The sequence below is a fragment of the Prunus avium genome, chromosome 2 (assembly GCF_965620075.1).
Source record: "Prunus avium chromosome 2, drPruAviu1.hap1.1, whole genome shotgun sequence".
Classification (NCBI taxonomy): Eukaryota; Viridiplantae; Streptophyta; class Magnoliopsida; order Rosales; family Rosaceae; genus Prunus; species Prunus avium.
The window spans coordinates 12,805,820-12,818,645 of NC_142285.1; the positions used below are offsets into that span (position 1 = coordinate 12,805,820).

The window sequence follows — 12,826 nt, forward strand, 5'->3', positions numbered from 1 at the left end:
CCTATGGAGTTCAGATTTCTGAAGGGCTTTCTGAGGAGTTATTCAAAGTTGAAAAACGATCGTTGCCCTCAGTTTTTGAAAGAGGAATACCAATGGAGGTGATGGCATTGACTGTAACTCCAGATGACTGGAGACACGACATCATAGAGTATCTGAAATGTCCAAGTGATCCGCATTGCCGGCAGGTTCGGCAAAGGGCCATAAGTTATGTGCTCAGGGATGAAGAACTTTTTCGTATTGGCTCTGACGACTTACTCATGAAATGTTTAGGAAAGATTGATCAGATGGTGGTTATGACTGAGGTTCATGAAGGAATATGCGGAGCTCACCAAGCAGGCATCAAGATGAGATGGTTGCTAAGGAGGCATGGGTATTATTGGCCAACCATCTTGAAGGATTGCATTGATTACGCCAAAGGATGCCAAGGTTGTCAAAGGCATGGTCCAGTTCAACATGTTCCTGCCGGACCCATGAATCCTATTGTGAAGGCTTGGCCTTTCAAGGGTTGGGCGATGGATGTGATTGGCCAAATCCACCCGAAATCATCTAAGGGTCACAAGTTCATTTTAGTGGCCACGGACTTCTTTACAAAATGGGTAGAGGCTGTACCACTCAAGCAAGTTACCCAAGCTGAGGTGATAGAGTTTATTGAGAAGTCTATCATCCATCGATTTGGATTACCAGAGTCTATCATGACTGACCGAGGAACGGCTTTCGTGGGAGAAGCTGTCAAAGCAGCCGCAAAAAATTGGGGAGTTAGGATGGTTCAGTCCACCCCATACAATCCTTTGTCAAATGGTCAAGCTGAGGCCAGCAACAAAGTAATAAAAGGGATTTTGGAAAAAATGATTGAGAAAAATCCTAAAGAATGGTATTCTCTCCTCTCTAATACCCTTTGGGCATACTCCTCTAAAAGGTCCGGCACGGGGACGACGCGATTCGCACTCACATACGGCCATGACGCCGTCTTACCTCTCGAGATTTCTGTAAAATCTTTAAGGGTGACTCGCCATGCTGAATGGAGTGAGAATGAGTATAATCAGGCGATGGCTCAAGAGCTAGACGATCTTGACGAAGTCCGACTTGAGGCTTTGGATAAATTAAAGGCCCAAAAAGAAAAGGTGGCCAGGGCGTATGATAAGAAGACTAAGGCCAAAAGTTTCGGAGTTGGAGATTTAGTATGGAAAACTATTCTCCCATTAGGAACGAGAGATCGTAGTTTTGGTAAATGGTCTCCAACCTGGGAAGGACCTTTCCTCATCAACCAAGTTTTAGGAAAAGGAGCATATAGGTTGAGTTATGAGAATGGTCGTCTCCATGATTCTCCCATCAATGGCCGTTTTTTGAAAAAATATTACCCTACTTCTTGGGAGATGATGGGGACATGATCCATCACGGTCATGTTAACGATGAGAAAATGTGTATGACCAATGAAAAGATTTGTCAAGAGACATCATATACATTCATTACAAAATAGAGTCATCACACGATAGGCCGAACAACGGTCAAAGAGTTCGTCAAATTACATAAACCAGTGTAATAAGGCATGACAATAAAGACAAGTCTAGCTAAGCATAAAACAGGCCGGCTAGCAGCCTAACATAAATCTAAACATTAGGGAAAAAGTCACGGAGGGAGCCCGTGAAGTTCTCCCACGCTCGGTTCCCGTCTGCTATGATGGCTAGCAAGCTCGTCTCGTCTTCCCCGAACCACCTTGCAACTTCTGAATCCTGTTGGAGTTGAGCCTGAAGCGATCTATGATTCCGAACATCCTCGGAAACCTGAGTGATGATAGCATTCCTCTTCTCCTCAAGTTGCTCAATGTGCTTTTGGATTTGCTCAACTTGATCCTGGAGTTGCTTAATTTTGTCACGAGATCGTTCCACCTCTCCATCAATACTCAGAACTTCTTGCTGCTTCTTTCGGCCCAACTCGACCCTCCGCATAATAACGGCGCTGGCCGAAGAAACCTTATGCTTCAGGGCTCGACCTGCCTCTAGTTCCGCTTGGGCGATAGAATAGCGGGCAATTTTCTTTTCTGCTTCTTCAAAGAGATGAGTGATTGCTTTAGTTGTGATCCGACCAGGAAAAAAGCCAGAAGCAGCCAAATTATCAAGAGAAGTTTTGAGTCTTGCTCGCTCAGTCTCGTCGGCAAAAGAAGTATAATCCCGATCTAGGTAGGCTCGAACTAAAGCTTCAGCTCCAGGATCTCGTAGCATCCCAAAAGTTAAAGATGAGGTAGCTAGTCGGGTGGAAGCATCACTTTTGGAAGTTGAGGCAGCCCATTGATCCAGATAGGCAAAGATATCCTCGACGGCCTGCAATATATATATATAAAGGTGGTTCATAAGAATGCAAAATCATCAGAGGACAAGTGGAGTGGTGTCGAGACTAACCTGAGGAGGTCGACCTTCTATCCCCGTCTCCATGAAATAATCAGTTGGGTTTCTTTGTGGGGTTGAGATTGAATTCAAAGAAGCTGGAAGTTCTATCTCAATAGCCGGTTGAGCGGTTGGGGTGTTGCCACATCCAAACCCTGTACCCTGAATAATCGAGGATTTTGGTGAAAGGTTCAGGAGACATTTTAAAAGAATCGAAAAATTACAAATTCAAGGTTACCTGAGTGGCCTCATGATAGGCCTCAGTAGTGCAGTGTCCAAATGTTAGGGCGGCCCCGCACACACCTCCCATGTCGTCGACAGCTACCTCATTCTGAAAGTACCACGGAATGTAAGAATGAGGCAAAGTATAAAAAGCCCAACTGATAAAAGGAAACTTACCGCAATTCCATGACTAGAAGTCGTAGTCAGCCCACCGAGATCAAGCTCAAGCGTGGAAGCGTGAGAATCCTATATTAAACTACAAGTTAAGGAACTTGCTAAAAAATTAAATAGGAAACACGAGGAAAGAGATGAACTCACTGGAGCAATTGAAGAGGAAACAGCTGATTGAGCAATCACAGTCGAATGAAATTGGTTGGGTAGTTCCACCAACCTTATTGAGTCTTCAACACCCAAGCCTATAGGATGTGGGTTCTTTCTGGTTTTTCGCGGTCGAGCGAGTGAAATATTGTCGGCTGGTGGAAACTCAATATCATGGTTGGAGAGGTGCCCATCTTCCGCTGTCCCTGAAAGATATAGGAGGTATAAAAAATAAATAAAAGGGCTAAAATTCAACAGAAATCGGCTTACCACTGTCAGAAGAAAGTGCCCTCTTCTCGCCTTGATTGGAACTGGAGTCGGCAAGAGCTATCGACCCCATCTCTCTAGCTCTAGCTGCAAAAGATACAAAGTATCGATAAGACTTATAGTCAATATAAGAGAAATTGAGCGAAGATTAAAAGTTTACCTGTCTTCCACTGGTTGTAGGAGGATGAACAAGGACAACCTTGGAAGATCCCTGCAGTATCAGCTTTGAAGGGTAGCGAGAACCAGGTGGATGACATCCTCTCCCACCAGGGCTTGAAGAAATCAGTAAAACCAAATTGAGGGTCCCTAGTTGGAAAGACAAAAGGTGCGGCTAACTCACGATTATCATTCACCAAGGAAGTCACCTCATCCTTTTTCTTGAAAGATACTCTCCACGAAGAGAAATGGTTGAGAGAGTCAATCATGGGAGCTGGAACGCCCTGGATAAAACCTAATTGGCGGCCAACAGCGGCAGGGTAGTAGATCTCGCAACCGCAATGATATTGGCTTCCTTCGCCTACCACAAGACCATAAGGAAGGTCTCGGTTGATGAGAATGCTAGCCCAAAGCTCTTGCCGTTCTTTTCTGTTCTCCAAAGTAGCTGGGGTGGCAAGATCCATGGCCAAATAGCTTGGGTAACGACGATCAAGACCGATGGAAAAAACATTAGGTGACCTTTCTGAACATTCATAGAAGCAATCCTCGACGTGATGCTTCTGTAAAGGAAGTTGAGCTATTGGCAAGCCTAGAAGTGTGTCGCTCTGGAATGTGACCTCAGATGGTCCCAATTCCGGAAAATAAATATGGAGCCATAATTGAAAAAGCCATATTGGACCTGAAACATTGCATGACACGGGGTTAGGCGACACCATTTGGTGAAGGCCTCTATAGAGATATGCCAGGAAGATGGGACCCAAGGCCACTGTTTCGCCATTTGCAAGAACTTCAGCCAAAGATTGAACTTCTTGGGTAATTTGGCCAGATTTCGAACAAGTCAAGAACTTGCACAACCACATCTGTAGAAAGGCCACATGTTCCTCATAAGATACCCCATTCCTCGGAGCTCCGGATGAGGACTTGGCAAAGCGAAAATAAGTTTCGACCCAGTTGCTGAAATATTTGTTGGTCCTACTATAGGATAGCTTCGAAGTAGATTTTGGAAGGCCAGCTGCTGAATAATCCTTTCCATGTGGTCGGAGGCCGGCAATTGCGGCTAAATCAAGTAAAGTAGGAGTCATCATCCCAAATCGGAGCCTCATGCAGTTGGTGGAGCATGACCAAAAGCATAAACTTGCTATGAGAAGGGAGTGGTCACAAGGAAAAGTCCCGGTGGCGCACAGAACCAAGGCATCATAAATCCCAATCTTATGCCAGAAGGTTTTCAGTTTTGGCTCCAGAGCTTTGAACCAATCATACCAATCTCTTTTGGGATCGCCGCCTGGATTATTTTTCTTTACCTTAGACTTTGTTCCAGCAGTGGTGACGGCATTAGAGATCGGCACATTTGGCCAACCTTTGATAGGTCGAATTTTCTCCCAAGTCTTCGACCATTCAAATTTCATTTTATAGGGTGGCTGGTCGTCATGTTGTTCAGCCCAAATCACCACCACATCATCCGGCGGTTGAAGTAAGTAAAGAGGGCCCAAAACAAATAAGTTTTCTTGGTGTCGGACGGCAAATGATTCCTTGGGTTGGTTTTGACTTTCATCCATGGCTTTCTTCAATTTGGCCAAATGAGATGTGACTGGGTCTGGCGCCATAATCCTCCTACAAACATCAAGAATACCTAGATCAGAAAGCATATAATGGCAAACACGAAAATTGCTAAGAACACTGGAATTACTCGGGCTTTCAGAAGTTTTGACTGGGAATTGAATGTTTGAAGGCAAACCGGTATGTATAATACCTTGGGTTTCCTAAAGTTAGGAGCTAAAGAGTTCCTTCAAGATTGATGGGTAGTGCCTCCCTAGAATCTAACTCAATCCAAGATAAAAATATGCCAGAGATTGGCATAAATCCATGAAGACCAACATCTAATTCCTGACTTTCGATTCCTTTCCCCTTTTGTCAACTAAAGGCTAAGAAATCGAGGGGGCAATGTTTGAGTGTGGTTGAAAATTCACAGCAATTAATTATAACCCATAAGAATGCTTTCAACAATATAAATGCATCTATTTAATTGTTGTACATCGGATATGAATAAATACATATTGGTGCCCCTTTCAACAATACATAATTGAGCTTCAACAATATGGTGCACCAATATATTTATTCATATCTATTCATGCAGAAGGCACATCAGATCAAGTTGCATATGATAGAATTGTTTGTTAGCCTCAACTAATGCATTTATATAAATGCACTCAATGGGTTGCCTTTATATCCAGAAATATCCCAGTACATGATGTCAATGGCGTGAAGATTTTGCTGAAGATGACTGAGAGGCCACTAATTGGCCTATTGCCATTTGTTTAAGTTTTACATATATATATATATATATATATATATATATATATATATATATATATATATGCAGACCATGGCTGTGAGAGGAAAAAATGCATTAAAATCTGAAAATAATTCAAAGGCCATCAATTGGCCTGTTGTTATCAGTTTAAATTTAAGTATGATAAAGAATTTGGCATGTGATAGTAAGTTACCTGTTAATGGATTAACTGGCTATGGAGGAGCTCACACAGCTATGGGGAAGTTGGAGTTGGAGTTGAGCAGATGCAATTGATGAATGGGGCGTAGGAATTCTCTGCAAAAGGGAAGAGAAAAGATGCTAAACAAAGTAAAGGGTTCCAAAACTTCTGTCATTTCCATTACCGTTCAATTTCAACTTCTGTTAGTTATTATTTTCGCACTGGATGAATATTGAAGTCCTCTTAATTGAGGCATAGAAAAGAACCTTGTATTGGGTCAGTTCCCCACCCAATCCACAATCGATTGATTAAAGTCGATATCGGTGCGCATTTTCCAATCTTATCATTTTCAGTCTGTTGGAATTCTTCACTGCCAACAGTGGCACGCCTTTGCAATCGCAACAAGCAAACTCCACGGCCAAACACCACGCGAATGGCCGACGGGTCCTTTTCGGGGTAAACAATAACTGAAATTGCTCATTTGCAATGAAGCTGTTGTAACCTCTCTCCTTAGGATCGATGGTTGAAGGAGGAAGGTTTTGGGATGTGGGCTGGGTTTTTATTATTTTAACTTTTTAAAAAAAAAAAAATTTATTTAGTTTTATGTATTTGACTTTTATTTTAGTCAAAATTACAAATTTACCTTTATTATAAATGGAAAATTGGATGAAATTTGAAAAACTTAACGATAAGAGCCAAATTGACTATTTTGATAGGTTTGCTAAATTTACTGATTTTTTAGTTCGGTGGGTTCAGTTGAATGGGGTCGAGTTGAGGAGTATTTATATATATATTAATAGTTATCGTCACTCCCTCCAAAGTCCAATCTTCATAATTTCCAGGCTTCCACTTTCAGAGAGAGAATTTGAATTAGGGTTTGCACTTGCAGTGATAAGCAACTCGATGGCTCTGTTGCCATTTAATCACCCTTCTTGCACTCTTCCCTCACCACCACCACAATCTTCTTCTTCTTGTTCTTCTTCTCCTTCTTTTCTTATTAGATATAATTTGCCCTCCAATTCTCCAGTATTTACAAGTTCTGTCCTCCTCCGCCCTCTCCGTTGGTGCTCAAACCACCACCAGCACAACCACCAGCTCCGGTCTCTGACGCCTGTGAAGGTGACGGGCAGCCTCTCCTCCGCCGTGGAAACTTCAGGTTCAGGCAATAGCATTCAAGTTGAGGAAGGAGAGAAGAAGCTGCTACTCCAAGTCAAGGATTTAACGGCGGTGATTACCGAATCGAAACAGGAGATTCTCAAGGGCGTTAACCTCACCGTCTACCAAGGAGAGGTTCATGCCATAATGGGAAAGAATGGTTCAGGGAAGAGCACTTTTGCCAAGGTACCTATTAGCCCTGCCTTGTCTTTGTCTTGTTTGGAATTAATTCGGAACAATTAATCAATTAATTCATATAAAAGATAAAATTAAGAAAATGAAAATGTGCATCCGTACATTCATTCATTGATTCACTAGTTCAGGTTCTGGCTGGGCATCCGGAATACGAAGTTACAGGAGGCAGTGTGGTGTTTAAAGGGGAAAACTTGCTGGAAATGGCAGCAGAAGACCGGTCACTTTCTGGGCTTTTTATGAGTTTCCAGTCTCCAGTTGAGATCCCTGGTGTCACCAACATTGATTTTCTCAACATGGCTTACAATGCCCGCAGAAAAAAATTAGGACTGCCTGAGCTTGGACCAATTGAGGTAGCTAAAACATTCACTGTTTTCAAACCAGCTGACTCTGGTGGTTTAAGGCTTCTTTCATATTTTTGTTTATGTCATTGTAGTTCGAATGCTTATTTCTTTCCTAAACTTGATCTTGTTTATGTTCATTCATGTCTTTGTTTATCCTCATTGCAGTTCTATGCTTATATCTTTCCCAAACTTGATCTTGTGAACATGAAGACCGACTTCCTCAATAGAAATGTTAATGAAGGCTTTAGTGGAGGTGAAAAGAAGCGCAATGAGATTTTACAACTGGCGGTATGGCTATCATTCGTAGTTAATCTTCTTGCTTACGTGATTTTGATAAAACAAAAGTTTATTCTTAAGAAAATGCCTAGTGCTTATTGCATATGTAGTGCAGTTACGATATTTGTATTTCTTGGAAAATATAGTAGTAAGATTTTAATAGGTTGTCATCCCTTCACATTTCTTTAAGCTGTACTTTCTTCATTGCATGTCTTTACCGTATTCATATGCGTCGTCTTAATGCAGGTTTTGGGGGCAGAATTGGCTATATTGGATGAAATTGATTCTGGGTTGGATGTTGATGCACTTCGAGATGTAGCAAAGGCAGTGAATGGGTTACTGACTCCACGAAATTCTGTATTGATGATTACTCATTATCTACGACTTCTAGAATTTATAAAGCCAACGTGCATCCATATTATGGTAAGTCATTGGAAGAAATAAAAACATAAATGGATGAGAAAGGTTTGGGTCTTAGTTCATGTTTTTTGTTGCATGAAATTAGAAAACAAAAGGAACAAGTAAAAAGGAATTCCTTAAAGTAGGTATGACATTGTGAATCATCTAGGACTACTTAAACACATGGTTTAGATTTTTGCTTTGCTATCTGAATGGTTATGGCTCCTTGTAAGCAAATGCGCTATAGGTCGAGTGGATAGAATGCCGTCAGATGCCCCTGATACAATAATGGACGCCATTATTATTTCCCCCAGGAAAGAAGAACACATAATTTGCCCTATAATATGCTGGGGAATTTTTTAGTGGCTTTCTTTTTTGACAAATAGGGCTTGGTTAATGCCTCCCTGTGAGTTGCCTCTCATTTTTATTTTTATCAATTAGTAAACAGGGCAAAATTAGAGAGTTTTATTATAAAAGCCCCAGATGCTTGTAGCGTAGGAAATATATAAAATGAGCGTAACTTTGGAGCTACATGCTCTTACTTTACTAGAATTGGAAAAACAAAATCTATTTCTTTTGTTAAATGAAAAGTTTAATGTTTTAGAAGGCGTAGAAAAGGTACTCAATATGGTTGACTGCCAAGAAATTATACAGAATAATAAATAAACATCTGCTATCTAGATTCACTTTCAGTTTGGATTTAATTGTTTAAATGATTGATTTCATAGGAGGATGGGAAAATTGTGAAGACAGGCAACATCTCCTTAGCAGAGGTACTAGAAAAGGAAGGGTACAAAGCAATTTCTGCAGCTTAACAACATGCAAAAAGGTATTGCTATCTCTTTCTCTCTCTTAAAACTCAAAGTATCTATAGTATTTAAATAAAAATCAGAGTCAGTTTTATCTGACTTATTTAGTGAAACTTTGCAACCTATTGTACTTGAGTCAGGAATTTGTCCATTTCAGTTGTTGAAGGTAGAAAAAAAAAAAAAAGTTGGGTTTAGAAAAGCTCATGTTGTTACTGATTGATGATGACTGCTATTTAGGTGTAAAACTCCATTTAGGTCCGTTTGGATGAAGGAATTGAAAATTACATAAAATTCTAAAATGACGGAATTTAGATTTCCATAATTTCAATTTCAGTGTTTGGATTTATGTATGTCAAATTTTGTAAATGACAGAATTTTGTGAATGGCACTATGGAAATTGTGAAATAATTCATATTTTGGTGGAAATTAAACTTGGGAATTTGATGCCCCAATTTCCACTATTTTTTCCGCGCGTCATTTAATAAATTCCACGCTTAAGTTGCCAAACAAGGGACTTGTCAATTTCTCCTCTTTAATTCCCGACTTTTAGCTAAATTCCGAGTTATTTTCCCTCATCCAAATGGAGGGAACCTTTTGCCCTTGATTTGGGGTCTTTGAAGTTTTGCTCTGTTTTTCTGTATGCTTGTACTATTCTACCTCTTATATTTTTTGGTAGTCTCGATATTGCACACCAGCTCTTGCTTAGCATGTGATTTTCCTCTGAAATTGTTGTCGGAATATTACATATGACGTTTGCGAATGAACTTTGACAGTCGTTTGCGAATGAACTTTGACAGTCTTTTACATTGATGTCAAGGTTATGGGAATATTACATCTGTACTAATAATCTAGTGCAACCGCCAAGGTTAGTATTGTAGATGTGGTGACACCGGAATTTGTGGAAACCAGCTCCTAATTTCAGCCCCAAAGGAATTCCAAGTTCTTACATTAATCACTCAATCTCAAGGGGTTGTACCAGGGTCCGAATTTTGAAGTTAAAGCAGGGATTATGATGCTGAAATTTAATTGCCAACATGATTAATTTGGAAGCCAAGTCTGTCTAGAAATAGTTTTTTTACGGAGCCCCATTTGGAATTTTCTAAAAGAATTTGTCGTCATTTAAGTGAAGGTATTGCATGCTGTCTGGACGCACACGAGAGTCCAGAAAAAGAGTCTTCCCATTTGCATATTTCTCAGTTATCATTGTCTTGGAATGCCGAAAGCCACCTATCTTGGAGGGTTGTTCCAAGGATCTATTGCTTTTAAAACACCCCATTTTGTTTCTGCTGGGGCATTGAGCATTGGAATGAAAGTTATGAACTTTTATCCCTAAACTTCGTATCTCCTTGGTGGCCTCTCCATTGGGTTGTGAGTTTTCTTAAACTCTCTATCTCCTTGATGGTCTCCATTGGCGTTTCTTGGGTGGTTAGTATAACTTTGTGCTTCCGTCTGAGCCTCCGGTATCATGTGGACCTATTGCAACAATGATCCATAGTGTTTTCTAATGCATTATTCGTGACCCTTCATGGTACCCTTGAGGGAAAACGATGGTAACTACCCCTACATGCTTTTAAAGGGAGAAACAGAATACATCTATTAGTAGAACAAACCATTTTACAAGCATGAGAATTAAAAATAGGTTAGAAGTCAATGGAAATATTTTTGCTCGGTACTCTAACTCAAGGTATACCATCACCATCATTTTCAACACATGACATTTGTCCATTGATATAATCATAGTTAACTCTTTGCTTTGTATTTATGAAACTATGGTTATGTCAATGGACATGTGTAAGTGTTGAGAAGGGCGGTGCAGGTACACCTTGGGTTAAAGTGGTAAGCAAAAATGCTCCCGAACTCAGTAGGTTGTATCCTAAAATTTGTGTTATTTGCCAATAAATTAGAATCATATAGCATCTAATCAACGACTGAAACCGTACAATATATAGCATGATCTCTGCCAAAAATAAACAACTCTTTGATAGTAAATCATCGAGCCGAAAAAACATACAGAGATTGCAAGTTACAACTTCCCTTTTGTAATGTTGGTGATTGAGAATCATCAGATGCCCAAAGTAAAATAATAATAATAATAATAATAAATCAATCAATCAATACCCCAATTCAATTTAACACACTTGCCAAGCCCAAAGTAAAATAATAATAATAATAATAATAATAAATCAATCAATCAATACCCCAATTCAATTTAACACACTTGCCAATTCAGACCTAGAATGAATGTATGTATGTGAAGTTGTTTGGAGATTGGGGAAAGGAGTGAGTAAAGAATGGGAAGTCATAACCATGAGATGTGGTGTGGTGGTAGCTCACCTCATTCTTTAACCATGAGGTTGGGGGTTCGATCCCCGCCCATGGGAATGGAGTGCATTTCGTGGCCAGCCGTTTACCTCCATTGGGAGAGCTCCCGTGGCGAAAGGGATTAGTCACTGCTGTCGGCGGTGGATACCCTTGGGTCTCACCTAAAAAAGAATGGGAAGTCATTGAAAAATAGAAGTCTAGTGAGAGGAAAACCAAATCTGCCTGCCCCATGGGAAGTCACTGAAACTGTCACATTGTAGCGTTTAAGATACTTGATCAATAGGACTTTCAGTAAACAACTGCAACTGTGATTGTGGAGCGAATCAGGAGCTGTGAACTGAAATTCCTTTGAAGGACTGTCGATTAGAATTCTATTTCCGGAAACAGTTCAGAAGTTTCTGCCCTTAGTTTGTTGATTCTGAAACAATGACGTGTTATAGGCCAAAATATATGATGTTTGAGAAACGTCTGGATCACCTTTGCTTGCATTTCTTGAGCAACTTCAATTGTCTTGCAATTCTCATTAGGAAAAGAAACAAATTACTTGATACATTTGTTTGCTGTTGCATCTGTTGTGTATAAGTCAGGAAATGCATATGTTGTATATAAGTTCGGAAACTAAAGTTCTTTTGGTTTTTCCTCATTCTCGCAGATGTGATACTCTTCGGAAAACGCAGGTGCAGATGTGATGCAATCTTCGGAAGACGCAGGTGCAGGATCGGGGGACATACATTTTTGACACACATTACAACACACTTTGTAGACCATTAGATTAAAACAACGGTTGAGATTGCATCTTATAATGTCTACGTTGTGAACATCCGAGTTCAATTTTCCTGTGCCCAATTTCCCTGTGCCTTCCTGTTTCTTTCTTAATATTTCGCCACCTGTCCCATACTTAACAGAGAGATCACGAAGGTTAACTCGAATTGATATTGAATAATAAAACAAGAGTGTTGCTAAACGAACCCTAAAATTAACTTAGTATACCCTATAATCTAAGTGCACCCTAATATTTAAATTAAAATGTAAAATTAACTAAGTACACCCTATTTAACTACCAAAAATACCCCTAGTACACCCTAATACATTCTATACACAACTCCACCCTTCTCCCTCTCTCTCTCTCTCTCTCTAACACAGCCCAACTTCACCCTTCCCTTGCTTACCGACAGCCAACCCAGACCCCACGAACATAAGATTCTAATAAGCGCAGAATATCATGTTGGAACCCATCTCCCTTCAACTGGTGGACGAAGGAAAATGCCAAATTGGGTTCGTTTCTTAGCAGGCCCGCCCCTGACCAGGGGCAGTCAGTGCGACTGCCCTGGGCCCATCATTCAGGGGGGCCCAAATATTTTTTTTAGTAAGTATTATATTATATTATTATAACTATTAACTTATTTAATATTTTGAAGAGGAAAAAAAAAGACCAACAATCTGGTCTGTTCCACTTCTCAAGAAGAAGAATGCTTTTGTGCGCCTGTTCCTGTTCC

The 12,826-nt window shown here is 40.3% G+C and overlaps 1 protein-coding gene across 6 annotated transcripts; it reads left to right on the forward strand.

The window, feature by feature from the left end:
• The first annotated feature begins 6,596 nt into the window (after window positions 1–6,596).
• NAP7 (non-intrinsic ABC protein 7) lies at window positions 6,597–12,176 on the forward strand. 6 transcript variants are annotated; one of them, XM_021952886.2, is made up of 6 exons: window positions 6,597–7,174; window positions 7,312–7,533; window positions 7,690–7,812; window positions 8,047–8,223; window positions 8,928–9,028; window positions 11,983–12,176. In XM_021952886.2, the coding sequence occupies exons 1-5, from the start codon at window positions 6,737–6,739 to the stop codon at window positions 9,012–9,014; spliced, it is 1,047 nt and encodes a 348-aa protein (XP_021808578.1). In that variant the 5' UTR covers window positions 6,597–6,736; the 3' UTR covers window positions 9,015–9,028; window positions 11,983–12,176. The 6 variants fall into 6 exon arrangements, with proteins under 6 accessions (XP_021808578.1, XP_088105596.1, XP_088105595.1 ...); XM_088249470.1 differs by lacking the exon at window positions 11,983–12,176 and adding an exon at window positions 9,782–10,292; XM_088249469.1 differs by lacking the exon at window positions 11,983–12,176 and adding an exon at window positions 9,806–10,292.
• The last annotated feature ends 650 nt before the right edge of the window (window positions 12,177–12,826 follow it).